The sequence below is a fragment of the Dunckerocampus dactyliophorus genome, chromosome 18 (genome assembly GCF_027744805.1).
Source record: "Dunckerocampus dactyliophorus isolate RoL2022-P2 chromosome 18, RoL_Ddac_1.1, whole genome shotgun sequence".
NCBI lineage: Eukaryota > Metazoa > Chordata > Actinopteri > Syngnathiformes > Syngnathidae > Dunckerocampus > Dunckerocampus dactyliophorus.
Genome location: NC_072836.1, coordinates 17,625,595 through 17,652,469, shown reverse-complemented (window position 1 = coordinate 17,652,469; position 26,875 = coordinate 17,625,595). Strand labels below are relative to the sequence as shown.

The window sequence follows — 26,875 nt, the reverse complement described above, 5'->3', positions numbered from 1 at the left end:
CTTCTCGTTTTTCCTCCTCAGACGTCAGGTTTCCGTTACCCCCGTCCGGCCTCCGTGCCGCCATCTCCCGCCCTCTCCCGGCACTCGTCCCCCCACCACAGCGATGCCGAGGACAACGACGAAGACGAACGCTACGACGAAGATCTGGAGGCGGAAAAGGACCGAGTGAACATTCGCCAGCCTTACACGCTGCCGTTCAAAAACAAGCCGGCTGTCGTCCACAGGGCCAATGGCAATGGCGTGGCGAGGGAGAAAAACTGACACGCACCACTTGTGCACGCACAAACTCACTTGTAAAGCGTGTGGCGGGTATTAAAAGTCATGCAAAATCTCACATAAAGGGAAGCGCTAATGTTAAAAAAACAAATTCAAATGAGCTTGATGTGTATCTGTGTCTTCCCAGCCAGTGTGTATCTCAGTTTTAAAAACAGTTGGACAAGTTTCGATATCCTGTATCAGCCACACCAGCACTGCAACAAGCGTTTTTGTTTAAAGGGGAAATGAAGTAGCAAATCACACCGTAAATAAAGTCACAACACTGGATTACCAAGGAAGCAGGACAAATAACGGCATTATTATAAATCTCTAGGTATTTTTGATAGAGCTGGAAAAACATCCCTTTTAACAGCTTTCCACTCCAGCAGAGCGCCCTATTATGACCGAATTAGGGAAAAGAAAAGCCGAATGAACAGACAGCAGCCAGTAAAAGCACTACTTTTACGTTTCACCTCCCGATTACACTGTTTCACGCTCAATTTAAGCACTTTCAAATGCCTTGTTTCCTATATAAAAAAAAAACAACAGAATGGAAGTAACATGTTAAACACACACGTGGAAAACAACAATCGCGTCAAAAAGCTCCAAGCTTGGCCTCATTGTGTGTTTTCATGTGAATTCCAAGCCTTAAATGCTTAAAAGCAGAGACCTCACACTCCTGTCTATCTGCTTGCGTTTTGACGTGTATTTATAAGGATGAGACAGCTGCAGTAAAATAAGGATGTGTTTCAGCGATGCATCTGTGTTTGCCTGTGAGAGAGCAGCCTGGAAGTAAGGAAATGCATTTTGCCAGATGTGTACTCCCTGTGAGAGTTTTATCATTTCTTACAATCTTGCACCAGATGAACTTATAATAAAGAGTCAATATATAAGACCTGACAAGGTTTTACAAATGATGTGGCTTGTTTGCGTGTGTTTTTATTTCATTAGCCTTTGTACATAGATAAGACTCACATCCTCCATTCCGCTCTTTTCCTGGATATTCTGTGGCCATTAGTTGCTTCAGCACAAGTAAACTCGACCGCCGTGACCTTTGCAAACTGCAATGAACAATGAGAAGACAATAGAAAAAGAAATTGGTATAGCATCATCACTTTTTGAGTAATAGCTCCACTGTGGAAGTTTTAGTTAGTGATGCATAACAATAACATACATGTGGGAGCAAGTCAGTGTTTTGCAAGTCTCAAGTCTCTTTACTTGAGGCTATGCTGGAGCCTATCCCAGCAAACCCTAGTGAGGATAAACTGCATAGAAAATGGGCGCCGCGCCGCGGGGGTGGAAAGAAAAACATCCTATTTACGAATGCTCAGTGCTCATCATATCCTCATCAAGCCTACGCATATGTGTGGCAGATGGGCGCCCTCTACAGGCGTGATACTCGCGCCCACCAACATGATCAAACGTCCACCACGTGATGTGGATGAAACCAAAGCACTAGCAAGGGGGCGGGTGCCGCTGGGCCTCAGGCCTCAGGCTAATTACAAGGTAAAGAAATGTGAATTACAGCAGTAATTGCTCAAAAATGAAACATATTTAATTGTTAATATTATATTATATGAATCCCATCGCAGACCAAGAGTCTCAAACGTGTTATTTGACAACGAAAATGTGAAATAAAAAGGAGGGAATTGTGATTCGATATGAGTTGGTTTAGCCTTGACTGCTTGTTGGGGACGGTGGGAGATGATAATTAGTGTTAACAAAACATGGAAAAGACAGACTCAAAGCCATCAAGTGCACAATTTAGAAAGAAGAGGAAAGAAGGAGAGGAGAAACGGGCCAAAGATAAAGGCATGGAGCTATAGCATCACTTAATGTACACCACATTATGGAATCAAAAGAGATCAAATAAGCTAACGTTACTTGGTGGCTATAGACTAACTGCTGTTCAGTTGTTTTCTTGACTGAGAGTTTTAATTGTGTAAATGTGGATTTAAGTTAAATGCAGTTTAAGGGGAACTCAAGCTTGTGAAATAAGCACCTTTCTGTAGTTGGAAAAAGTTGAAGTGTGTTGAGGTGGTGTGAATGGAGGCTGAGAGAGAAAAAAAAAAAAAACTAGTAGTGAGAATTTGTGTCGGCGATGGGGGGGGGGGGCACCACGGCTTCGGTTCGCCCAGGGCGTCATTCAAGCCGAACCGCCACTGGCACCACGACAAGTGAGTGACTAACTTTACCTCTAAATTGCCTGTGCTGTGTGTGTGAATTATTGTGCACGGGTCAACTGTGTGATTGACGGGTGTGACCCCGCCTCTCCGCTGGCCCCACATTTGAGCATTGGTGTCTTAAAGCAGAATGATTATAATTAGAATGTGCTTGTGGAGATTTTTATTCTTTGAGTGCTTTTTACAGCGATATCACTGCTGAAGTCTGCATTCTGTTTGAAACCTTAAGTGACAAAGCCATGGGAAACCTACCAAGTAAACTATTCCAAAAGGAGTTGTATGTTGCACTACCGGTTACAGCACCGAGTCGGGCTGGATTCCTCCTCACTGTGCGCGCCGAGAAACCATCAGGCCCCGTCACCTCCACCTCCACTACATGATAGTCGCTCAACCTGGGCCAAGAACCACAACGTGATGAGATGATTCCCAGATGAGAGGTTGCAAATTCTGGAGGGAGACTCACGCCGTGTCTGACACAATCTCTCCACGGACGCCGTTAAAGCCGAGATTCCCTGCAGCCACCGCTGCCGCCGCCATGGTGTTGACGTTGTTGGGAGCGAGGGGGCACAGCTCTGCTACGGAACCCCTGAATAAAACCCGCCTACCCTCACCCTCTGTCCACTCAGAGAGGACGTCTCCTGTCAGCCGGAAGCAGGACGGATGTTTGGACATTCTTATGAACAAAGCCTGGAGACATAGAGAGATCCTGAAGCGCATTTCAAACACTTGCAAAAACTTACAGACGCTAGTCCACTTTTACCTTCAAGGCCCCACTGTCGTTCAACCTCTGGATGTCCTGGCCGCCCCATAATGCACCACTGGGCACGTACAGTGTTCTCCCGTACAGCCGAGCCGCCTTATGGAGGTTCTCATTCAAGTCATGATCAGCGAGGGCAGAGGGAGAGCCCACCTGCAGGAAGGATGATGTGGTTTTATGACCCGTCATGGAGCCATGTTGGGTCTATCTCACGCCGCAAAGGCTCACAGAATCGTTATTTGCAAGTTCATTTTCCCGGCCGAGGATCTCTGACTAGCAAACGTTCCCATTATACATCCTTTGATTGGTGTTTTTAAAGCAAATCCTTCGAAACAGAAAAGCGGATCTTTGACTTGTGTTTTTGGAAGACGTCCTTAAAAAGAACTCAAAAGAAAAAAAGGCCAATGTTTGTCTGGTGTTTTTGCAGTAGGTCCTGAAAAACAGAAGCGCAGTCATGTCATATAGTGGGATCTTTGACTTGTGTTTTTGAAATACGGGCTTAAAACACCAGAGAACTCTTGTCATATAGAGCATCTTTGACTGGTATTTTTGCAGGATGACCTTAATAACGGAGGAGCAGTCGTGTCATAGAGAGGATCTCTGACCAGCAGGGTTTTCTTTTTTGCAGCATGTCCTTAAAGACAGAACAGTACTTCTGTCATAGAGAGGATCTTTGACTTGTGTTTTTGAAGTAGGTCCTTAAAAACAGCAGGGCGCTCTTGTCGTATTTCGGACTCTTTAACTAGTAGTTTTGCACTAGGTCTAAAAACAGAACAGCAGTCCTGCCATGTAGAGATTCCTTGACTTGTGTTTTTGAAGTACAGTCCTTAAAAACAGCAGTGCGCTCTTGGCACATACAGGATCTTTGACTCGTGTTTTTGCAGTAGGTCCTAAAAACAGAAGAGTAGTGACTAGTGTTTTTGAAAAAGGTCCTAAAAAACACCAGCGAAGTCTTAGCAGATAGAGGACTTGGGTTTTTGAAATATGGTCTGAAAAACACCAAGAACTCTTGTCATATTAAGGATCTTTGGCTGGTGTTTTTGCATCCTTAAAAACAGAAGAGCAATCCTGTCATATAGAGGATCTGTGATTTGTGTTTTTCAAAGATGTCCTTAAAAACATCAGAAAACTGTTGTCTTACAGATTTGAAGTAGCTGCCTAAAAAAAGAGCAGAGCGCTCTTGTCATTTACAGGATCTTTGACGAGTGTTTTTGCAGTAGGTCCTAAAAACAGAAGAGCAGTCCGGTCATATAGAGAATCTTTGACTTGTGTTTTTTAAATACATCCTTAAAAACACAAGTGAACTCTTGGTATATAGAGGATCTTTGACTAGTGCTTTGGAAGTCGGTCCTTAAAAACAGCAGACAGCTCTCGTCATATAGAAGATCTTTGACCAGTGTTTTTGAGCTACATGCTTAAAACAGCAGACAGCTCTCGTCATATAGAAGATCTTTGACCAGTGTTTTTGAGCTACATGCTTAAAAACGCCAGAGAACTCTTGTCATTTAGAGCGTCTTTGACTCGTGTTTTTGAATTTTTTTTTTTAAAAACAACATGCTCTTGTCATATCACATTATATAGAGGATCTTTGAATTTTATAAAAAATATTGCTTCCGTTTTTGATTCATTCAGAATATGTTAACCGTCGAAGTCCGGCCCTCTGGTGGTTACCTTTCTAAAAATCTGGCTCCCGGAACAATTTCCAGATTTAAGGCCTAAATATAAACTATTATCAAACACGTTACTCATCAGCAGGTGCTCACCACAAATGGATGGTCATTTTGAGGCCGGATTGACTGCCGAAGGTAGCAAGAGCTTCGGAAGCCAAGCAAACTTTGAATCTCGCAGAGCACAAATCTGTGGTGTGTTCAAGGACCGCCCAGCAAAGTGAAAAATCTCAACGCTTGATGAAAAAACATGATCAGTGAAGCATAAAAACATAAACATGTAAAAATTGGGGGCTTTCTAACACTGGTACATGTGTATTATGACATATTTGTGAATTATTACCGACTTATGCTGAGTGAGATGTTTTTTTTTTTGTGGAAAAAAGTATGAAAACACGTTTTGGGGGATAAAAATGCTCAATCGCGAATGTGCGGGGGATCTAACTTGATGTGCTCTGTTTGAATTCATGGCAAATGGAGGAACCAGCTCTGTTATAGGCTGTTCAAGACACTTTTTCGTCAAGCGGTATGTAACTCTCTCAAGGCGTTCCACTTTCTAAGCAGTGCCAGCGGAGAAAAGCAAAATCTCACCATAAAATGACAGCAAGACAGGAAGTGGACTCCAAATTCTTTCACCACCTGCGGATGGCACACTTCCACGATGACGTCACATTGCCTACAAAACATTCGTTCACCAAAGATGTATCACTGGGTTGGCATGCAAGAATATTCAAGTTGGCACCTGTTTGCAAATGACGACAGGTCACCTAGTTGCAGCTCATCTGGGACCAAACCTTTGAGTTTAGCAGGATTTCGGTTCCAAACAAAGGCCAGAGTCAAGCCCACAGTGGCTCCATCTGTGAGGATTCTTTCCACCAAGTATTGCCCTGCACAGCACAACAAATTAAAAACGTGAAATGCCGAAGATGTGAGAACATGAACATGTACAAGCTATGGACCACTTCCCACCTAGATGTCCAAATCCTACAACTCCAATGCGTAGGGAAGATGACCTCGTTGCCATTTCCTGTGCTGAGAACGTAAACAGGCTCATAAAAGTCCAGAACGTTCCCTTGCAACTTGTCAACACAGGCTATCATGCTCAAGCTTGCTTCATATCACAACACCCTCAATCAGTGTCAGTGTTATTACTCCGCTCACCGATAATCGCACACCTCTCCACGGTCTCCCAATCTGAATGCAGACGTTTGACTGACGAATTGTGGGAGCACACGGTACAAAGTTTGACCCGTAGTTAATCATTGTTAGCTCTTCATTCTTTAGTTTCTTTTCCATACATGTAAACTATTTCATTTTTACACACACAAGTATGCATACACTCATGTCGTAGATACTGTATTGTTGGCCTGTAGCAAGCAGTGTCGAATGTTCTTTCCGGTTAAATGGGGTGTGTGGTGGGGGATTTCTTTTTGTCCGTTCATCCAACATTTGTGACGTCAGAGGTTACTGAGAGAGAGGGCCTGCCGGCTGTCCAAAAGATGTTGTTTTCCCACACCGGACTCATCCAAGAGACCCTTTATGGGCCTTTCTCAAACTGAAGAGATGCCTGATTTATTTTTGTCCATGTAGTGCAATAAATTCAACATAAAATAAATAATAAAATTAATAAAATAACAACAAATAATTAGTATTTTATAATATTTTTTTTAATAATGACTAAAAACTATAAAAAAAAATAAAGCACTCTACTACTCACGCTTGGAAAGCAGACACATTGTAGAGAGAGAACAGGAAGGTCCTTGCAGAGCGATACTGACACCTAGTGGCGGCATTAGTAAGTGTCAGTAGGCCGCATAGTGAGTGCTTCTCAAATAGTGGGCGGGCCCGGGGCGTTGTGAGGTGTCAAGGGTGGCTTGATACTATATACTACTGTACATACTATACTATACTATACTATACTATACTTATATACAAAGAGGCTAAAGAGTAATCACTCGCCACTTCGCACTTTGAATTTTGCTGCTTCACTCATCATTTTTTCAAAAATATATGAATTGAATTAACCATGCTGTTTTATGGATGAATGTGGCCTATTATGAGCCAAAAACTATGCATATTAACAGAAAATTAAATGTACTTTCTCCTTAAATTAAGCATTTTGAAGCATAGCAATGGCAAAAAGGACTCAAATGCAAATACCTGTATGAGACATTCGGAAGACGCATTTAATGACATGTAGTATTCTACACTGGTCACTAGGTGTCAGTAATGTCACCGTAATGTTCGGTGAGACTCATAAGTACCAGACTTGATCGAGGGAACGGCAAGCTTTTATTACAGGTTTGAACCATCTCAGGCACAAAAAAGTATTTATTAATATTATGTTGTTTTTGATTTTTTTGATTTTTAATAATTATTTTTATTTTATTAATTTTGTACTTATTATATTTTATTAATATTTAAGTTATAGTAGCAACCATGTAATTTATGTATGAATATGGGGTGGGAGTAAATAAACTTGTCTTTTTCGAGCCAATTTATTTTCTGTTTATATGTGTATTTTGATTCTGTTTTGTATATCTACCGTATATGTATATATATATTTTATTTATTTATTTATTTTTGCTCTACCCAGTGTGAGTACAATGTATACAGAAATGTACAATATATGATTTTGTACGGCTCGACATAAAGAATAAATCAATAATCAATCAAAAATAATCCCCAACAAGGGGTTCTGTTGCGGCCGTAACCCACGGCAAGCTAAAACTCAACTCTGAACCCCTGACATCACTTCCTGTCCGCCCCCTCACTCAGCTCCCCTCGCACCAGAACACATTTACAGACAACACACAAACGCATGAGTCTTATTTCCATCTACTATATTGGGGAAGTGTAAAGGTGACTATAGGGGTGTTGTTTACAATGGGCTGGGCTCTATTAAAGTGAAAACCTGTATTTAGAAGGTCTTAAACAGGTTTTCTGTGCTGGAACAATAAAAATCCTTCTTCGCAAAAATTCACTAGCACGTCTGGAACCAATTAACCCCGCTAGTTGGCAGGTGGGGGGCATGACAGAAAGTAATTGAGAAAGTAATTGTATGGTGAACACCCGTTTGTGTATTAATACTTTGTGTATGTAAATATTTGTATTCACGTTACAGGACAGCGGTGGTTATGTCACAGTCAGCTTTATTTCCACTTGTGTGATTAGCGCACACTTTCCCTTTGCGGCATCATAATACCTAAAAAGTCACCAAAAGTCTCACAAAGAAGATTCTTTTATGATAATTATTTTATGACGTCACACACAAGGTTGGTTTAAACTCTAGTTGTGCTTGCGCTGGAGGTGGAAATTAGAAGCTGAACAGCAAGTTGAAGGGTTCCACTGAGGAGGTTTGGAAGGAGCAGCTGGAAGAGCAGCTTTCTTCTCGTTTAGTATTTTGAAAAAAACACATCCAACCCATAGAAAAACCTCAGGTAACAGCATTCTTGAGTGTTTATTAGTTTTTTCAACTTTATCCTACAAGCTGATATGTTCCCTCTAGAGAGGTGAAAGGTCATCTTTCTGCCCACGATGACTCAAAGCGGGGAGGCATTGATGACCAGAGTGCAATCAGACAAGGAGGATCAGTCTAAAGTTCATGGCTCAGAAAGACCAGCATGCAGACACAGCAGAGGTTTCATTCTGACGGGGAACAGCAGGACAAGAGGAGACATTTTAAGTTTTTGTGTTTATTTCACGACACTGAAGGCAGCGCTGCAGGAGCACAAAAGCTAAATTCCTGGTGAGCGGAGAAGATGGACATCCTTGAGACACATGCCTATGACAGGCGGCAGAGGAGAAACATGGTAATGTTAGTTACATGAAAAGCATACGTTTTGTATTCTTATTGTTTTCCCCTCTCTTTCAGTCATGTGCTCTGCTCCTCTCTCTCTCGCCGTTCTTTTGGACCTCTGCCATGTACTTCTACCTGTGGACTCCTGACTCCCCGGCGTCCATCCTGCTGGCGGGTGTCAAATCAGCACCAACGCTCCTGCTGGCTGGGGCAGTGCTGAGCTGGAAAGGAGGTCAAAGTTTTGTGGCGGTAGGACTCATCTTGTCAGCTGTGGGCGACTTCTGCCTGGTGTGGCCTGAGTTTTTTCTCCACGGTAAGAGACACATTGGGGAGTTTCTAGCTTGAATTTAAATGTACAATTCGGTTGTCCCTTGCTCCAGTGTGGTTAATTAATAAATGATGGCCTTTTATTAGTCCACAAAATGCAGATTTAAGCAAATGTTACATATTTTTGGCCTAAATTAAGCATTTTCAAGCTGAAAAATGTTCTAAATGAACTAAAATACAACCACAGTTTAAGGCAACACAAGACGTTAATGAACTGTAGTCTACACTGCCCACTAGGTGTCACTAATAACGCACAGCAGACTTGATCACCAACACCAATTATTTAGTAATGATCTCACAACAGGCACAAAAATAACAATATTTTCTTGGATTATATCTACTGTATTGGGTAATGGAGCGTAAACGTGACTATAGGGGTGTTATTTCATTTCTAGAGAGCTCTAATGGTAAAAATCGTATTTAGAAAGTCACAAACAGCTTTTCTGTGCTCAAACTGCAAAAATATTCAATTGATTAATATTGAATCCTACCAATTAACAATGATGAATGTGGGATTAAAGAAACTGTGCTCATAATGTATTTGCACACTGTACAGTTCAACACCCCAAAAGCTGTTGTAGTCCTATCAAAAATACAATTGGATTTGTTTCCGCAATACTTTAATGACCGTATAGGATTAAGGGTCGCAAAGTCAACTCAATTAGAGGCCGTCTATTAGAGTCTGTGTTCATGAAGCACATTTCAACTGAGTGACTTACTTGTCAACAAAATAGACTGGAAGCCATCGCGAGCCTGAGTTATGGTAGGCCAAAAGTGATAAAAAAAAAATGAAACATGAATATAAAAATACAGTATTGTGGCACACTAGAGTCACACAAGATGCTCAGAGTTCAGCTTGCTTAGAAGGTGCTCTTTATTTAAGTTGCTCTTAACTATCACAAGGAAACTACCTGTAGTAGAAGATAAATAAAAAGCTATGTCACCTCTAAATATGTACTTAGAGCAACTATTTACAAAAAAAATGCCGCAAAGCATGCTGGGAGCGGGCATCACTCCCCTCACTGGGAGTGCTTCCAGGCTTGTAAAAAGAGGAGTTGTTGTTGTGAACACTTGTAATTCTTTTTATTAGTTTAACACAAATATTGACCGACATGAAACACGTATGCGTAAAACATAAAAAAAAGTAAAAAGCTCACTGATGGCAGTAGAACTGATGATTCCTCCCAACTCATCAATACTCATGAAATGTTCGTCGCAAATTCTGTTACTCTGGTCCAGTGGAACCTTGGCGAGCATCATTAATCCGTTCCAGAAGTTCAGACTCTAACAGACGCGTAAGTAATAACGTAAATCCAATGAATCTGTTCCAGAAAGCCAAAAATAATATCACAAAACAGTTTTAGAGTTTTACAGTGATAGTTGTAGATGCTGAAAACAACTGGAAATGCATATAATTACGTATAAATGAAAAATGAAAGGGATAAATGAGCATTTAAGGTTACTTTTACCCTCATTGAAGACGTGATTCTTGACGCGGCTGTTCCCGAAGACACCATGTGGCAGCGACATCAATGCAGACACCATCTTTGTGTTTTTCTATGAGTTCATTCAATAGTGTTTCTCACCTCAAGAATCCAAAACGGATCCAAAGAAAATTGCAAGTACCAGCATTTTAATGAAGAAGGTGAGAAACACGATTGAATTCAAGAAGAAACTCATGACGAAACACAAAGGTGATGTCCGTGTTGATCTCACTGCCACATCTTGTCTTTGGAAACAGTCAGTTCTTCAGTGAAGGTCATCATTTAGGATTGTTTTATGGCTGTAAAAATATCAGAACGTTTTCTGTGGATATTTTTGAGTCAACCACTAGACGGGTGACCTGGCTGTCTTATGATGCCTGTTTCCGTGTAGCTAATAGGATGCTAACAAGGAGGTGTTGTGATTTAAAAAAAAAAAAAAAAAAAAAAAATTAAGAACACAGACCACAAGAAGATGCACATCATTTTGTACGCCAACCAGAGAATGGACGCAAACCGGGGCAAAATTGTGGCGTACATTTTTGCCCGGGGTGGACACTAACCCAGGTTCCACTTTAAATCACCAAAATAAAGTCACAAAAGTAAAAAAAAAAAAAAAAAAAGTCTTGTACCACCTTAATGTATGTACTATGTCATTTGTTTTAGGAATGGCTGCATTCGCCGTGGCTCACCTGCTCTACTCGCTGACCTTTCTCTCACACCGATATAAGACATATTCCTCTTCCTCGTGCGCTTCCCTCTTATATCTCATCCTGGTCCTGATCGGAGGAGGTTTTTTCATATACCTCTATCCATTTCTGCAGAAGGAACCAAATTCAGATGTCCTAATTCCCGCTGTGGGGGTCTACATTGTCCTTATCATGCTGATGGGGATGTTAGCCATGAGAACACAGCGTGCATTTACAACATTGGGGAGTCTGTTCTTCATGGTGTCGGACTTTGCATTGGCTCTGCAAGTGTTTAAGGTAATAGCACCTGTGCAGCACGGTCAGACTGTTGTCATGGTGACATATTACTTGGCACAGCTACTGATTAGTGTGGGGGATATGAAGGCAGTGGAAAAGAAGAATGACTTTGGAAAATGGAAGCGGGCCTAACCAGTAACCTAACCTAGTTTTTTGGAGGTTTGGAGGGGGGAGGCGCAAGCGTAAGTCAACCTTAACATCTACTACCACACACAGCCTAACTCAATGACAGCTTGAAATGTAAAAAAAAAAAGAAAGTTTGCTTTGTATTTTAACATTTACTATTGTCGAGAAAAAAAGATGACTCATCATGATTTGGAATAGTTGTATTCTGTCAGTGACTTAACGTGATATCAATATTTATGTGCGAGTTGTCCATGTGAACTGATCATCACGTGTATAAAAATACTCCTGAGTGTTTTCTCAATAATAAATAACACGCGAACATTTACAGCATCCATTAGTATCAGCTAAACAGTTCTTGGAGAAATAAAAATGAAATATATTGAATTTGATTTGCGGCGCCCTGGACAATATTGGGGAGTATTGTTAAAAGAATGATTCTGACTGTTCCACTGAATTGTGAGTTATTGAATGATATCAACTACTTTGATTACCTGTAAACTTTGAAACTGTGAGCGTTAAATACAAGTATTTACTGTAGTAGTTTCAAAGTTTGCTGGTTAGATTTTATATATCTTTTATAGTAAGAGAGATCATGTCGTCCTGTAATGTGCATGCTGAAAAAGTGCATGCACCTCCGATGGACATGTACAACGTACATAAATTCATTATAGTGGGAGGAGGTAGATCTTTGGGACTTGGTTATTTTAAAAGTAGCTCGCAGGCTGAAAAAGTGTGAGCACCCCTGATTTAAACTAACAAAAACTTCCATGCTATAATCCTGATTGCAGTTGACCGTGTTACATGTTAGAGCACCAAAATCCGGTAGTAAACCCCATCACAGGTCAGCGGTCCATTCCATGATCGTCTGACTGGCGTCCACGGAAACAAGCCATCCTGAGGCGCTCGCAGAATTCCAGTTCTTCCTGTTGTTGACAAAACAGGAACTACAGGTCAGGTTAGTGGTTATTAATGTAAAATTCCTTCAAATCCAAGCTTTACAACAAAGGCGCTCTCCAAACGAGCCTCTCGTCACCACCAAAAAAAATAAAAAATTTTAATTATATTCATTCTCACAACGTATTTTTGGATAACAAAACTACTACCTGACTATTTTGTGCAAAGCCAAGGCAGAGAAAGGCATGGGGGTTTGGCTATGGGCAAGGGAAGACCCTTTAAATTAGAGGAGATAACAGATCTTTGTTGTTATAACTTTCCTGAACTTTGCAATGCGTAACACATGAATCCTAATAACAGGCAAATGCATTCAGATGAGTATGAAGGAGCATCATTTGGTACTGATGCAAATTGTTCCGCCTCTCGGCTTCTGTGACACACCTGACTTTCATCTTTCCCATGGAGCTCCGTGGCTCGCAGTAGCAGTAACTCTTCCAGATTGAGAGATGGATCACTGCAGTCTTTTAGCCCCTTCTCACAGTCTTCCACCAGGCTGGGAGGCGTGGCACATGACAAAGACGTGCAGTGTTACTCAGCCATGATCAATGTCCATCCATTATTTACCCTGCTAGTCCTGCTCCTGCTATTGCAGCTCACTTAGCATGAAAAACATTTCAAACACTGGATCGCTATGTGAACCAACTACAAATCCAATTGCCCTGTCGCCGATGTCAGTTGATGTTCCTACCAACAAAGGCTGCCAAGCACAAGTTCATGAAACGGTACTGTGTGTGGAGTGCGGAGCATGGAGACCAGCTGCTGCACCATCCCCATAGAGATCACTGTGTCTGCAGGATGTTTGAAAGAGAAAGGTAAATTCAAACTGAACACTGATACCCAACTCTATCACACAAACACATGGGCTGAATTTGCTTAGGAATAGCTCATTGTTCTGTTTAAATGACTTTGTACCTTTTTGTTCAGGATTTGATGTGAGAAGGTTAAGAAGAAGGAACGCCGACTTAGTCTGGAGCTTCTCGTCTTCAGACTGCATGCCTCTCATCAGCACTGAGAAGCCGTCATGAGACAGAAACGCCTCCAGTCCCGCCTCCTGCTCTCGGACCAGACCTGCATTCACAACACAACTGATGATGCTAACATAACCTGGTTTGCATGCCTCATAATGAGCATTGGTGTTTCTGTGACATACATGAGACTGCATAAAGGGCTTTCACTCTCACTGTGGGGTGGGGGTCCGAGTCTGTCAGCTGTAGAAGTTTTGGCAAAGCACCGATCTTTAGCAAGTGGACCTGCACTTGCGGCATGTTCTGAGCACAGGAAGCAATGAGCTGGGCAGCGCGCCACCTCAACCCACTTTGGGCGTGACACAAATATTTGGTGACGCACACGTCCAGCCCCCCCAGAACCATCAGATCTGTAACAAATGTGTCTATTCCTTTATAACAGTCACACAAGTCATTTCTATGTGGATGATGATTACATGGTCGTACCGACCTCTGGCGTTATCAAGATTCTCGCACAAATCTGACAGCAACTCAAAGGCTGATTCACGCTTATCACCATCATCCCTATCTTCCTCTCCGTTCACATCCTCCTTGTTTAGGACTGTCAAACACTGCTTCATCTGCTCCACTTCATCCATCTGACCTTTGAAGACCTCTGCAAGAGCCTCCCTTAGCATTGAACTCCTCTGAAAGACAGACTATTACAGTTGATGACAAAGATGAGCCATTCACCAGCCTGAAGTCAAGAGCACTCTGGAGGCATGAAAACATCGCCACTGGATGATGCTGCCACCACCATGCTTCACTGTAGGGATGCTGTTGGTCAGGTGATGAGCGGCGCCTGGCTTCCTCAAGTATGACACCTGGTTTTCATTGTCTGAAGTCCTTCAGGTGCCTTTAAGAAAGGCTTCCGACTGGCCACTCTACCACACAGGCCTGATTGGTGTCGTAATGCAGGGATGGTTGTCCTTCTGAAAGGTTCTCTTCTCTCCACAGAGGAACGCTGGCGTTCTGTCAAAGTGACCATCAGGTTCTTGGCCACCTCCCTGACTAAGGCCCATCTCCCCTGATCACTCAGTTTAGATGGCCAGCCAGAATCCTGGTGGTTCTGAGCTTCTTCCATTTTCGGTTTATGGGGCCCACGTTGCTCATTGGGACCTTTAAAGCAGCGGAACTTTTTCTGTACCCTTCCCCAAATTTGTGCCTGGAGACAATCTCTTTGGCTTCATGCCTAGCGAGCCTTTCCAAATCATGTCCAATCAACCGATTATCCCACAGATGGACGCCAATGAAGCTGAAGAAACATCTCAAGGATGATCAGCGGAAACATGATGCACCAGAGCTCAATTTTCAGCTTCACAGCAAAATGCTTAAACGTAGGTCAGAAACACCCAGTGGGCGTGCGTGTGACATGCAAAGGTTCTCTGTCATGCCAAACAAACTCTACAGGCGCTGGCTTTTTTCAGGTTGCAAGACAAACTAACGCACTTTGTATGTAATTGCTTCAATAACACGAACACATACACGTGATTAACGCAACAATAACAGTGGCCGTTAGAATGATCAAATGGGAAATATACACACTCTACATTGCTTTATACATGTACTTTATGTGTGCAGTATGTGCACTTCCGAAATCCACAATTAACCTACCTCGTGTGAAATGGGTTCAGCCGGAGCGGGTCCATCTGCACCGGAACCAGCAACGATTGCCAACTGTAATACCCCCTGAAGATTCGGAGGATATCTCCTACTTTGTCTGCCTTCTGCCATGTTGACTGGAGACGCTTTGAATGCAAGTAACCGCGGGTAGGGCCACACGTGAACATACACGTGCACGTCACTATTCAAAACACTGGTAGAACTTCCTGCCGGCTATATTCGATTACATTTAAATGCACAACTTACCTTTAAAAGGGAATACACATTCTCTTTCTGATGGTCCCACATGTTGAACACAGCAAGTAGGGTGGGCTGAACGATCCAAATATCGATAGTACAGATATCAAAAGATACCAGCGTGATCAGTTGTCTGCTTATTTTCACATGGGAATAATTTTGTTGACATATTGTTGTATTAAATACTATATTGTTATTGTATTAAATATGGCTCACAACTAAGTTTGTTTCAAAAAAATATTTTGTTTGCTTCAAATCTTAAAAATGTCCTGTTTTATTCTGATTCTAATCATGATCAACAAATGGATTGCTCTTGTATGAGATTTTATTTGATTCTGCAGCTGTACCAAATGTTTGACATATTTACAGTATATCACTGATAGTTTCATGAGTTGCCTATGTGAACCGATCATGTATAAAACCATTGTGTTTTCTTAATAAATAACAAGAAAATTGACAACGTCCATATGTATGAGTCGTGTTTTACAGACAACTGAAATGACAGCCCTCTGAGAAATAAAAATGACAAATATATTGAATTTGCTTTTGAGTATTGACAATTTTAAACAGCAAAGAGATGGTGTGGACGGGTCAGTTATACAGTACATGCATAAATGTGTTTTGTTTAAACTAACAACGCTTTCATGACATAATCCTGACTCCAAATATCCGTGTTACATGTTAGAGCACCAAAATCAGGTAATAAAATCCATCACAGGTCAGCGGTCCATTCCATGATCGTCTGACTGGTGTCTACGGAAACAAGCCATCCTCAGGCGCTCGCAGAATTCCAGTTCTTCCTGTTGTTGGGGACACAAAAAACAAAAAATGGAACTACAGGTCATGTGTGCGCTCATTATTGGAAAATTCCTTCAAATTCATGCTTGAAAACAAAGGCGCTCTCCAAATGAGCCTGTTGACACCTCCACCCAAAAAAAATGTATATTATTCACAATACTGTTTTTTTTTTTTTTAAAACAAAAATGGCGACCTGACCATTTTCCACAAAGCCGGCTATAGGAAAGGAAGAACCCCTTAACTTTAGACGAGACAACAGATCTTTGTTGCGCTTCTTAACTTGGCAATGCGTGACACATAAATCTTAACAACAGACAAATGCATTCAGGTGAGAAGCATCATTTGGTACTGATGCTAATTCTTCCGCCTCTTGACTTATGTGACATACCTGACTTTCATCTTTGCCTTGGAGCTCCCTGGCTCGCAGTCGCAATAACTCTTCTAGATTGAGAGATGGATCCCTGCAGTCTTTTAGCCCCTTCTCACAGTCTTCCACCAGGCTGGAGGGGGGCACATGACAAAAACATGTAGTATTACTTGTCCATCCCTCCATTTTCTGTTAGCCCAGCTCTCTTAGCACTTTACACACTGTGCCGCTATGTGAACCACTACATATCCAATGGCCCCCATAACCAATGTCAATTGGTCCCTCGTTTATTGTGGTTAACTGGTTCCAAACTCGACTGCGATAAGTAGAATTCCTTATTCATAAATAGAATATTTTCAAAGTTAGAGGATAGAAAACCTGTTTAAAAGACCTTCCAAATGTTTTTTTTTTCCATTATCAGAGCCCTCTAGACATGAAATAACACTCCTATAGTCACTTTTACTCCTGTCCTACTCAATATAGTTGACATATTAATAGAAAATAAGACATCTTAAACATAAATATGACATTACATAGACTCACACATAACATGTCATGTCTCATCAATGTAACTTTCCTGACACCTAGTGGCCAGTATAGTAGAATACTACTGCAATGGCGCGGTGAACATTCACACAGGAGCTGCTGTCAGCCACAGCTCACGCCATTCACTGGCACTCTCCCTAACCATGCTAACACTCAGCGACGCTACAGTAGCTAGCACTTCCCAGGCACCGCCTCTTAAAAAGGTGCACACTATTACATTCGTGTAACATTAGATTTTAATTTATTTAGCCATTTTTAGGAAAGAAAATGCTTTATTTGGGACAAGAATACGTACAATTTGCTTATATAAGCATATAATTTTGACTAATAGGCTGTTTTCAACCAAACACAATTTTTTGAAAAACGGCGATTGAGTGAGGGAGCGATGTTTGAATCGCAATGTAGCGAGGGACGACTGTATGATGCAGACATAAGAAGGCTGATGATGCTTCCTACCAACAAAGGGCGCCAAGCACGTGCTCATGAAAAGGTGAGTGTGGAGTGCGGAGCACTGAGACCAGCTGCTGCACCATCCCCATAGAGATCAGTGTGTCTGCAGGAAGGAGGGACATGCTTTAAAGACAAAGGTAAATTCAAACTGAACGCTGTCAGTGATACCCAACTCTATCACACATACACTTGGGCTGAATTTGCTTAGGAATAGCTCATTGTTCTGTTTAAATGACTTTGTACCTTTTTGTTCAGGATTTGATGTGAGAAGGTTAAGAAGAAGGAACGCCGACTTAGTCTGGAGCTTCTCGTCTTCAGACTGCATGCCTCTCATCAGCACTGAGAAGCCGTCATGAGACAGAAACGCCTCCAGTCCTGCCTCCTGCTCTCGGACCAGACCTGCATTCACAACACAACTGATGATGCTAACATAACCTGGTTTGCATGCCTCATAATGAGCATTGGTGTTTCTGTGACATACATGAGACTGCATAAAGGGCTTTCACTCTCACTGTGGGGTGGGGGTCCGAGTCTGTCAGCTGTAGAAGTTTTGGCAAAGCACCGATCTTTAGCAAGTGGACCTGCACTTGCGGCATGTTCTGAGCACAGGAAGCAATGAGCTGGGCAGCGCGCCACCTCAACCCACTTTGGGCGTGACACAAATATTTGGCGACGCACACGTCCAGCCCCCCCAGAACCATCAGATCTGTAAGAGAAGTGGGGACACATCATCAGGATGATGTCTATTCCTTTATAACAGTCACACAAGTCATTTCTATGTGGATGATGATTACATGGTCGTACCGACCTCTGGCGTTGTCAAGATTCTCACACAACTCTGACAGCAACTCAAAGGCTGACTCCCGCTCATCTTCCTCATCGTCATCCCTATCCTCCTCTCCGTTCACATCCTCCTTGTTCAGGACTGTCAAACACTGCTTCATCTGCTCCACTTCATCCATCTGACCTTTGCAGACATCTGCAAGAGCCTCCCTTAACCACAAACTCCTCTGAAAGACAAAAAGATAATTAGACGGTACTTTTTTCCACGAAAAACTACATGTTCTCTGGTAACTTTACTGAAAGCACTTGAAACTGTACTTGATAGAATGATCAATTAGGGAATCTGCACACTGTACATTGCTTTATAGATGTAATTTATGTATATGTGCAGTTATGAAATCCACAATTAACCTACCTCCTGTGAAATGGGTTCAATGGCAGTGGGTCCGTCTGCGCCGGAGCCGGCATCGATTGCCAACTGTAACACCCCCTGAAGATTCTGAGGATATCTCCTATTTTGTCTGCCTTCTGCCATGTCGCTCTAACTTAAGAAAACACAAACAAATTAGCACATTCCGAAGTACACCACATCACCAGGACCAAACTAACTTCCTGCCAGCTACAGCCTTTACAACTCTACATTCGATTACATTTAAATGATCAAATCCAACTTACCTTTTAAAAGCTATAAACACGATACTTGATGGATGCGAGCACGGAATCCTTCTGAGAGCCGAAAAGGGTGACTCCTCTTCCAGTACAGACTCACGAAGGCGCTAGAACATTCTAGCTAACATAAACGCATGAGTGGCAAGTAGGCTGCCATGTTTTACCGTAATGGTAACACTAAAGCAGCAATTGAAATTTTGAAGTAAGCCCTTACTGAACGCTGCCTTTCCAGTCTGAATACAGCACAATAAATTGATACGATTGGAATCTTAAACGTTACCAAAAACAGCAAATAGGTTAATTTAGTAATTATATTCAACAAGCAAGAGGCTACACTCTATTAGCCTAAGTAAGGTAAATCAATGGCCACCAAGGCTGGCCTTATAGGCCGGGGCGTTCAGAGAGTATTAGTGGAAATAAGAGCGATACAAACGCGCAACGTTACTTAACGTTTGACAACTAATGTCTACAGCAAGGTGTTGGGAAAATATATGATGTGTAGATGTTAATTTTTTTAAATCTTGGGATAAAAATGGATGAACTACTAACTGTTTCGGGTGTGAAAGAGGAAAATGAGGTAGTGTTTTCCTTCATTGCGTCTCCATTGCGCCAGCACTTGACATTAACCCTCTTGGTGACTCGGTCGTCTTGGGAGAGTCTGACTGTCCAAGATGGCGGCGCTATTAGGACTGCGTGCTTGCGTCTCCGGTAAATTGTCTAATTGTTCAGTTTCTTCGCTCTCATCATGCCGCCATTGTGTCTCAGATTGCTTTTTCATTCACGGCAGCCCGAGTCACTTTGCTCATCTTATTGTGTTTTGTTTGCGGGCGTAGACACATGTTAAAAGGGGATGCTGCTGCCTGTACTGATAGCAGAGCAAGGTCACGTTACCAGTGAGCGTCAACTAACATTATGGCTAGCGTTGATGAAAAAGTGCTTAAATGTGATGTATAGATTATTGTATTTATGTTCATCTTCGCGCAGACTTTGGTCCATAAAACGTTGGTAGACCTATGCGTTTTAATGTATTTAGTAGTCTTAATAGCTTATTAGCTATTAGCTTAGTCTATTATTACAGTTAGGGCTACAACAAACGACTTTGTTGGTAGTAACTAGTCAATGACTATTACAACAACTTGTCATGGCGAATAAAAATTAACAGCTCCTCTGATTTAGCCATCAGTATTTACGATGAACACTGTTTTTGGCTTGTGTTAACAATGAGGACAGTAAACAAGCCTTTTATTAAAAAATATCTGTTTTATTGAACATCTCTGTTTATTAGGCTACATCCAATCCGAAAACATAATGGAAAGTCAAGTGAAAAACCCTTTAAAGCAGTAATGGTTGCAGCCCTAATTGAAGCATGACATTGCGTTTATATAATTGCCGTATCACAAAATCATGTTGAAAGTTTCAGCATTTACCTGAAGTCACCCTTTTGTTGCCTTCAGCCCTTCAGCTGTCCTCAGCAAGCGTCTTGCAGAGCTCCTTTAAACTAGTGAGTGTGCACACTTATCGGATACAATGTCTAATTAGTCAATGCAGTACGTCTAACTGTGCAAATCTTGATTTTAGTGTGCTGTGCCTCTGAGTCGGCGGACCTTTGCTGCTGAGGCTAAGAAGACTTATAGCAGAGACAAGCCCCACGTGAACGTTGGAACCATCGGTCATGTCGACCATGGCAAGACTACCCTAACTGCAGCCATCACAAAAGGTAGATATGTGTTATGTCATCATCTGTATGGATATGCTGCCTCTGATTGGCTCATATTGTCAATTTGTTGGTGACGGGACATCATCAAAATAATTGTTTTCCCATTTGATGTTATGAAAACAGAACCAGGATAAATCCTTTAACTGTGCAGGCAGTGTTTTTCCACAGGACTACAATCTCATCTGTAGCAGTTGGTTTGGGGGTGGGGGGCTAGATTACATCATCTAATATGCATAATTGGCTATGATGCATGCTTAGAAATACAAACCAACTTTCTTTTATTGCGTCTTTTTGTGTTTTTTTTTTAAATTTTTTATGTTACAGCAAGAATGAGTCGCCTTAATGGGGGTGGGGGGTACAGCAGGACCTCCTGCTCATTGAAAAGAGCGATACGTGCTTACATGTTAGCCTCTAAAAGTCTCCAATAAGACCAGAAAAAGTCGCTGTATTTGTCGCTTGTTGCTTTTTTGAAAAAGAATATCTACAGGGGTCTGATTACCCGCTAAATATAGCGACAATGTTGCTAAGTTGGCAACGCTGATCCCTCCTGCTACGTGTTCTCATCCTTTGGCATGAATATGAGGTGTGTTAAAAAGCAGAGTTATGATGCCGTCTGCTGTTGTAGCGACAAGCTGCATTGACGGAGAGTCCCATTATCATGTGTTTATGATAGAACTGTGCTGTATACAGACACCAAAACTAAACCCTCACAACAAAATGCCAAAGAAAACGCAAATGGGTAAGAGGGCATGAGTTTCACGTGGCATCATTGCTGATGCTGGCTTGAGTTTGAGGTTTTTTTGTGAATTCCCAGACATTTTACCTGTGTGTTTGTATTGAATCCTCAGTGCTCGCCGACGCAGGTGGTGCTAACTTTAAAAAATATGAGGAGATTGACAACGCCCCCGAGGAGAAGGCCAGGGGAATTACCATCAACGCTTCTCATGTAGAATACACCACAGCAAACAGACATTACGCTCATACAGACTGCCCCGGACATGCTGATTATGTCAAGGTATGCTGTCTATCAGCGATAAGTCACAAATGTGCGTCTGCTTTGTTGTAACTGAATGTACTTTCTTTGCAGAACATGATCACAGGCACGGCTCAGATGGACGGTTGCATCCTGGTGGTGGCGGCCACTGACGGCCAGATGCCTCAAACACGCGAACACCTCCTGTTGGCGAGGCAGATCGGCGTCGAGCATGTGGTGGTGTTCGTCAACAAAGCCGACGCGGTGGAGGACAAGGAGATGCTGGATCTGGTGGAGATCGAGATCCGCGAGCTCCTCACAGAGTTCGGCTACGACGGCGAGAACACGCCTGTTATCATCGGCTCTGCCCTCTGCGCCCTGGAGGTGAGTGAAGTGCAGTTTGTTGGTCTGGAAGCTGACTGAAGATTTGTGACGCTTCATGGCAGAACCGGGAGCCAGAGCTTGGCGTGAATGCAGTGATGAAACTGCTGGAGATTGTGGATTCCTACGTTCCATTGCCCAAAAGAGAGCTGGATAAGCCATTCCTCCTGCCCATCGAAAGTGTCTATTCAATCCCAGGTATGACAAAAGATCAACCTGATTTTAAGTGGTCAAGCTTGAATCCAGTTAGCCTCGCGTAATTTACACTCGCAGTATCTGGAGCTCTTGTCGTCCATATAAAAAATTTGGAGATCATGATCCTCAGTTTTGCTTGGCAATGTCAGAAGTATTATTTATTGCAACAGTAAGTTATTATTGTGGTTGCAGGTTGCTGTGAACAACTATTTAATAAATCTATCTCCGTACCATTGCAGCGCTTGTATTAGATTTCGTAAGGGTTTTGCAGCTGTAGCAAATGTTTCTGATCAGTACCGTAAATTCTGGACTATAGAGCGCAACGGTATATAAGCCACACCCACTGAATTTAAGGAGACAAAAAGATTTGTCCATATGTAGGCAGCATGGGTCTATAAGCCGCAGGTGTCGTAACATGGAATTTTTTGTATACAGAAAGGTGTTACAAAGAAAGCTTTTTTAAAATTTAAATTAAATAAATGTTTTTTTTAAACAGTGCCGACAAGTGTGTGTAAAACAACTGGTTAAACAGTAGCCTACCAGAAAAGTCATTCATCGCTGTCCTTGTCCTCCTCCTGGGAACTAAAACCACTAAAGTGGTCCTCCTTCAAGTGTAGGAACCCAACAGCCCCACAATTCCCTCAGCACACAACGCCTCCGCCTCCGGTCTCTCCCCTTCTTTTGTTGTCGCTGCCAGCACCCCCGCCCCAAGGCAAATCAGCCCTTGCGCCTGTGCTGTCCTCCTCAGCACGCAGCAGTCCAGCCCCCTCGAAACCCGGCAGCGACAGTGGACCTCCCGACACTGCTCCACGCTGCCAAGATCTACCGGCAGACCCGAGCAAAAGCTGTTAGATGGATCGCCTTCAACCTGAAAGCCGCATCACATGCACCTCTCCACGGGTTCTCTATGATGAGTAGTGACGTGCGGATCGATACTGAAACATCGATACCTGCGATACTTTAGAATGTAAAATCTATTCTCAAATCAAAATATCGATGCTTTGATACGTCAGTCATTTGAGGTAACGTACAGTGGTGTGAAAATGTGTTTGCCACAGGATTCAAAGAGGAAATGATGGTAGATGTACTGTATATGTCACTATTAATAGAACAGATGGGTATTGATGAATATGAATATATATTTCAGTGTTTCCCACAGGACTGCAGTCTATTTGTAGCTGTAGGTTTGCATAATTGGCTGTGATGCATGTGCATGTCATCTTTATGGATGCTGTGGGAGGCAAATTGTCAGCAAAAACCAAGAAAATCAAAACAAATATGTTAAGAAATACAATTGAACTTTCTACTGTCACTTCTTTTTGTTTTTTTATGTCCCAAGCAAGACAGAGCCAGCTATGAGTGCCCCACAGAAGCACCCACTGCATGTTGACAAGAGCGATACGTCTCTAAGACTGTCCAATAAGAGTTGCAAAAGAAAAGCCTTTGGCAGACTAGGTGGTATGAGGGTGTATTAAAAAGCAGAGTTGTGACGCCATCTACTGTAAGGATTTGTAAAGACAAACTACATTCACAGACAGCCCCGTTATTATGTACTATGAGCAAGGGCAAACTGGTAGCGCCATATCTATTTGTGGCAGCCCAATTTTATTCATGGTGGACCGCCACAAATAAATGTATGGGAAACACGGTATTTGACTCAAGCGAGAGTTTTTAAGGAGTTATTTGTGCTGAATTAACTGCATACTGCTTGTATCTGTGTTCAGGCAGAGGGACGGTAGTGGCCGGCACCATGGAGAGGGGTACCATGAAGAAGGGGGACGAGTGTGAGTTTGTGGGCCTCAATCGCTCGGTCAAATCTGTGGTTACAGGTGATCTTAGACACACAATAGAAAGATTGTAGACCTTCGCGGTGCTTTCAATAAGAAAACAAGGAGTTTTAACTGTGGTGTCCATGCTGTGCTGTTGGGCTCAGGTATCGAGATGTTCCATAAGTCTCTGGATCGGGCCGAGGCAGGAGACAACACGGGTGCTCTGGTCCGAGGCCTGAAGAGGGAGGATGTGAAGAGAGGGATGGTGATGTGCAAGCCGGGTTCCATCAGCCCTCACCAGAAAGTCCAGGCTCAGGTTTGTACGACAGATTGATGCCCAACTATGACACACATGCAAGGCTTAAACGTCACACAGCGCCATGTATCAGTATCATCCATGTATCTCAGTCATTAGTGGGATGTTTTTCTGTAACTTTCGTGAGTGTTTTGGGCTCCTGTGACAAGTGTGAGATAAGCTTAATTTGCAAAACCCAAACTACTCAAAGCAACAAAAGAAAAGCCACATCAGTTTGCAATGTCAGTATCCGCATTTGAGGATGGAGGCAGGGACGTTGTACGACAAAATTAGTATGACAAAGTTAAGAAGATCCGCGGTTCGAGTTTGTTGTCAAACTGTTAGGAAGATGCTTCTAGATCTGCTTATGCGATGAACCGTAATTGTTGTGGAAAATCATGATGAAATACGACTACGCTAGAACCACAACAGCAGCAGTTGTCAAACCCAAGGTTGTCTTTAATTACATGTAGGTATGCTAGTCTCAAGCTACGTAACGACTATTTAACCGAGCAACTGATAGTAGTGACAAAACTCTAAACTAGCCTGTTGTAAAATGTCCTCATAAATGTGTACTGACAGTAGCAAAAGTACATCAAAATCACCTTGCTTTAAGAAGAATATTTAGTGAAGGTTCAAGCAAGTACAGCGATCATTATATTCTGTATATATATTGTACTCCTCATTTCAAGAACAAATACTGTTAAACTGTGATATGGTGTGTGATTGTTAGTCCTGGGGGCCATTTGTGACCCCCGGCTGTTTTTTTTTATTGGCCCACGGCACATTTTTATAAATATGCAAAAGTAAAAAAAAATAATAATAAATGGAAAAAATTGACAAATCAGCAAGAATAAAAAGTCAAAATATAAAGAGAAAAAAAATTGTAATTCTACAAGAATAAACTCGTAGAATTATGAGGAAAAATAATGTCGTTTTAGTGGCCTAAAGTTGAAATTTTAAAGAAAAAAATACAATATTTTTTAAAAGTCGTAATGCTATGAGAAACGAAACAAAATAAAGTTAAAATTTTTGGAAAATTCCCGTTGGGGAAAACGTTTTTATGGGAATAAATTCAAAATATTATGAAAAGAAAATTTACGAGGGTTTCGTTACAAGACAGTTGACATATTTGGAAAACTTAAAAAAAAAAAAAAAAACAGCAAAAATGGGGGGAGGGAATAAGCGCAAAGCTGAGAGTTTGTACTAATAATATGCTTTTTCACCGATATCACAAAGCTGGAATGCAGTTTTTTTTCTGAAATATATACTATACAACGTCTTAGCATATGTACATGTGTTGCTTTACAACATATCAAAGTGGCCCTTGCAGCCTTTCATTGTTCAGTATGTGGCCCTTGGTGGAGAACGCTTGGCCACAGCAAGGAAAAAAATGACCTTTGCACATACGTAAACCCTTGTAGATGCTAAATGAAGTGTTTCTGCTTTTCACCAGCAGAGGGCGCTCCCACAGTCAGATTGGTATTGGCTTCTTCCTTAAGTAACCATCAACAATACTTCCAAGTCCTCTGCAATGCTGCCTTTAGTCATATTTAGTGAAAATTAAACACTGACAGTTCACACTTGACTAACTAATTAGCTTGCATTGAAATATATTTTCATGAGTCAAACATTCATTGAATACAATAAACTGCGTGCGTCGTACTAATCAACCTGTCCAATGCTGCAGCGGAGTGCTCCCTGTTGTTAGTGTGTTGTGTGTCCACAGTTTGTTGATAACAAACAGGTTTACAGAGTGTGTGATGCGGTTGACACACATTTGCTTGCTTTATCCCAGGTGTACATTTTGAGTAAAGAAGAGGGAGGCCGACACAAACCGTTTGTCACCAACTTCACACCCGTCATGTTCTCGCTAACATGGGACATGGCCTGCAAAGTCAGTCTGCCCGCCGACAAGGTGCGTGCTTGTGTGTCTGCTGACTTTAGCACTCAAAGCATCCATATTCATGACCTTTTACATTGTCTCTGTTGTGCAGTACTCTTACTGATATTGAGTATATGGTGATTCCCACAGGACTGCCGTCTGTTTGGGATGGCATCATACTGTAGCTAAACATGACATGCAAAACAAATATGTTTAGAAATGCAAATTAATTTTCATATCCCGTGCAGGACATGGTGATGCCTGGGGAGGACACGGCTTTGACCCTCACCCTCCGGCAACCGATGGTGCTGGAGAAGGGCCAGAGGTTCACTCTGAGAGACGGCAACAAAACCATCGGCACCGGCCTGGTCACAGACATCCTGACGACGACAGACGAAGATCAGTGGGGCTGATTGGCAAGTGTATCGACGTTGGAGGGGTAGGGAGTGGGGGGGGGGGGTAGTTAAACAGGGACGGTTGTCTGCGTCTGCAAATGAAATCACTGTACAAAAACTACAAATACACAGGATCGCTTACACGCGGGATCGTCACAGGAAGGCCATGTTCCATCAAACCAAAATATTTGTAAAGCAAAGCGCTGCATTTGTAACAACGGGCCAGACTGCTCCATGTCATTATGTAATAAAA

The 26,875-nt window shown here is 42.2% G+C and overlaps 6 protein-coding genes across 9 annotated transcripts in view; 3 read left to right on the top strand and 3 right to left on the bottom strand.

Moving 5' to 3' along the window:
* gys1 (glycogen synthase 1 (muscle)) overlaps positions 1 to 1,169 on the top strand; it is a 30,372-nt gene extending 29,203 nt beyond the window's left edge. For both annotated transcript variants that reach the window (XM_054759852.1, XM_054759851.1), the window contains one exon: positions 22 to 1,169. In XM_054759852.1, the coding sequence (XP_054615827.1) occupies positions 22 to 261 (240 nt within the window). In that variant the 3' untranslated portion in view covers positions 262 to 1,169. The remainder of the gene's footprint in view (positions 1 to 21) is intronic.
* Positions 931 to 6,101, bottom strand: aspdh (aspartate dehydrogenase domain containing). Of its 2 annotated transcripts, XM_054759859.1 has the most exons (8): positions 6,024 to 6,101; positions 5,832 to 5,894; positions 5,605 to 5,749; positions 5,454 to 5,538; positions 3,199 to 3,348; positions 2,902 to 3,125; positions 2,691 to 2,830; positions 932 to 1,316 (listed from the first exon to the last, which is right to left on the bottom strand). In XM_054759859.1, the coding sequence occupies exons 2-8, from the start codon at positions 5,884 to 5,886 to the stop codon at positions 1,279 to 1,281; spliced, it is 837 nt and encodes a 278-aa protein (XP_054615834.1). In that variant the 5' UTR covers positions 5,887 to 5,894; positions 6,024 to 6,101; the 3' UTR covers positions 932 to 1,278. The 2 variants fall into 2 exon arrangements, with proteins under 2 accessions (XP_054615833.1, XP_054615834.1); XM_054759858.1 differs by having other exon boundaries at positions 931 to 1,316; positions 5,832 to 6,053.
* On the top strand, positions 1,898 to 15,865 carry tmem86b (transmembrane protein 86B). Its single transcript, XM_054759861.1, has 5 exons — positions 1,898 to 2,432; positions 8,371 to 8,674; positions 8,737 to 8,974; positions 11,136 to 13,347; positions 13,460 to 15,865. The coding sequence occupies exons 2-4, from the start codon at positions 8,624 to 8,626 to the stop codon at positions 11,585 to 11,587; spliced, it is 741 nt and encodes a 246-aa protein (XP_054615836.1). The 5' UTR covers positions 1,898 to 2,432; positions 8,371 to 8,623; the 3' UTR covers positions 11,588 to 13,347; positions 13,460 to 15,865.
* On the bottom strand, positions 12,930 to 14,004 carry LOC129171320 (hsp70-binding protein 1-like). Its single transcript, XM_054759862.1, has 3 exons — positions 13,686 to 14,004; positions 13,448 to 13,603; positions 12,930 to 13,323 (listed from the first exon to the last, which is right to left on the bottom strand). The coding sequence occupies exons 1-3, from the start codon at positions 13,903 to 13,905 to the stop codon at positions 13,220 to 13,222; spliced, it is 480 nt and encodes a 159-aa protein (XP_054615837.1). The 5' UTR covers positions 13,906 to 14,004; the 3' UTR covers positions 12,930 to 13,219.
* Positions 15,713 to 19,659, bottom strand: hspbp1 (HSPA (heat shock 70kDa) binding protein, cytoplasmic cochaperone 1). Of its 2 annotated transcripts, none has more exons than XM_054759856.1 (8): positions 19,019 to 19,659; positions 18,759 to 18,888; positions 18,369 to 18,570; positions 18,042 to 18,266; positions 17,804 to 17,959; positions 17,567 to 17,663; positions 16,586 to 16,697; positions 15,713 to 16,199 (listed from the first exon to the last, which is right to left on the bottom strand). In XM_054759856.1, the coding sequence occupies exons 2-8, from the start codon at positions 18,876 to 18,878 to the stop codon at positions 16,119 to 16,121; spliced, it is 993 nt and encodes a 330-aa protein (XP_054615831.1). In that variant the 5' UTR covers positions 18,879 to 18,888; positions 19,019 to 19,659; the 3' UTR covers positions 15,713 to 16,118. The 2 variants fall into 2 exon arrangements, with proteins under 2 accessions (XP_054615831.1, XP_054615832.1); XM_054759857.1 differs by having other exon boundaries at positions 18,759 to 18,884.
* tufm (Tu translation elongation factor, mitochondrial) lies at positions 19,634 to 26,875 on the top strand. The gene is made up of 10 exons (XM_054759854.1): positions 19,634 to 19,720; positions 20,467 to 20,513; positions 20,591 to 20,729; positions 21,578 to 21,744; positions 21,817 to 22,086; positions 22,149 to 22,281; positions 24,003 to 24,107; positions 24,212 to 24,363; positions 26,141 to 26,260; positions 26,476 to 26,875. Exons 1-10 carry the CDS (start codon positions 19,684 to 19,686, stop codon positions 26,638 to 26,640), a joined length of 1,335 nt encoding a protein of 444 aa, XP_054615829.1. The 5' UTR covers positions 19,634 to 19,683; the 3' UTR covers positions 26,641 to 26,875.

Coding starts and splice junctions, on each gene's coding strand:
- aspdh (XM_054759858.1), bottom strand. CDS start 5,916: ATGAGCCTGTTTACGTTCTCAGCACAGGAAATGGCAACGAGGTCATCT. Junction 5,750..5,831: donor TGTAGGATTTGGACATCTAG/GTGGGAAGTGGT, acceptor TGTGCTGTGCAG/GGCAATACTTGGTGGAAAGA. Junction 2,831..2,901: donor GAGATTGTGTCAGACACGGC/GTGAGTCTCCCT, acceptor TTCTTGGCCCAG/GTTGAGCGACTATCATGTAG.
- tmem86b (XM_054759861.1), top strand. CDS start 8,624: ATGGACATCCTTGAGACACATGCCTATGACAGGCGGCAGAGGAGAAAC. Junction 8,675..8,736: donor GGCGGCAGAGGAGAAACATG/GTAATGTTAGTT, acceptor CCTCTCTTTCAG/TCATGTGCTCTGCTCCTCTC. Junction 8,975..11,135: donor GCCTGAGTTTTTTCTCCACG/GTAAGAGACACA, acceptor CATTTGTTTTAG/GAATGGCTGCATTCGCCGTG.
- LOC129171320 (XM_054759862.1), bottom strand. CDS start 13,905: ATGGTTCTGGGGGGGCTGGACGTGTGCGTCACCAAATATTTGTGTCAC. Junction 13,604..13,685: donor AGCCCTTTATGCAGTCTCAT/GTATGTCACAGA, acceptor TTGTGAATGCAG/GTCTGGTCCGAGAGCAGGAG. Junction 13,324..13,447: donor ATCAAATCCTGAACAAAAAG/GTACAAAGTCAT, acceptor AACATCCTGCAG/ACACAGTGATCTCTATGGGG.
- hspbp1 (XM_054759856.1), bottom strand. CDS start 18,878: ATGGCAGAAGGCAGACAAAATAGGAGATATCCTCAGAATCTTCAGGGG. Junction 18,267..18,368: donor GAATCTTGACAACGCCAGAG/GTCGGTACGACC, acceptor CTTCTCTTACAG/ATCTGATGGTTCTGGGGGGG. Junction 16,698..17,566: donor GTGCTTGGCGCCCTTTGTTG/GTAGGAAGCATC, acceptor GCCCCCCTCCAG/CCTGGTGGAAGACTGTGAGA.
- tufm (XM_054759854.1), top strand. CDS start 19,684: ATGGCGGCGCTATTAGGACTGCGTGCTTGCGTCTCCG. Junction 19,721..20,466: donor ACTGCGTGCTTGCGTCTCCG/GTAAATTGTCTA, acceptor TGTTGCCTTCAG/CCCTTCAGCTGTCCTCAGCA. Junction 24,108..24,211: donor GGTCAAATCTGTGGTTACAG/GTGATCTTAGAC, acceptor TGTTGGGCTCAG/GTATCGAGATGTTCCATAAG.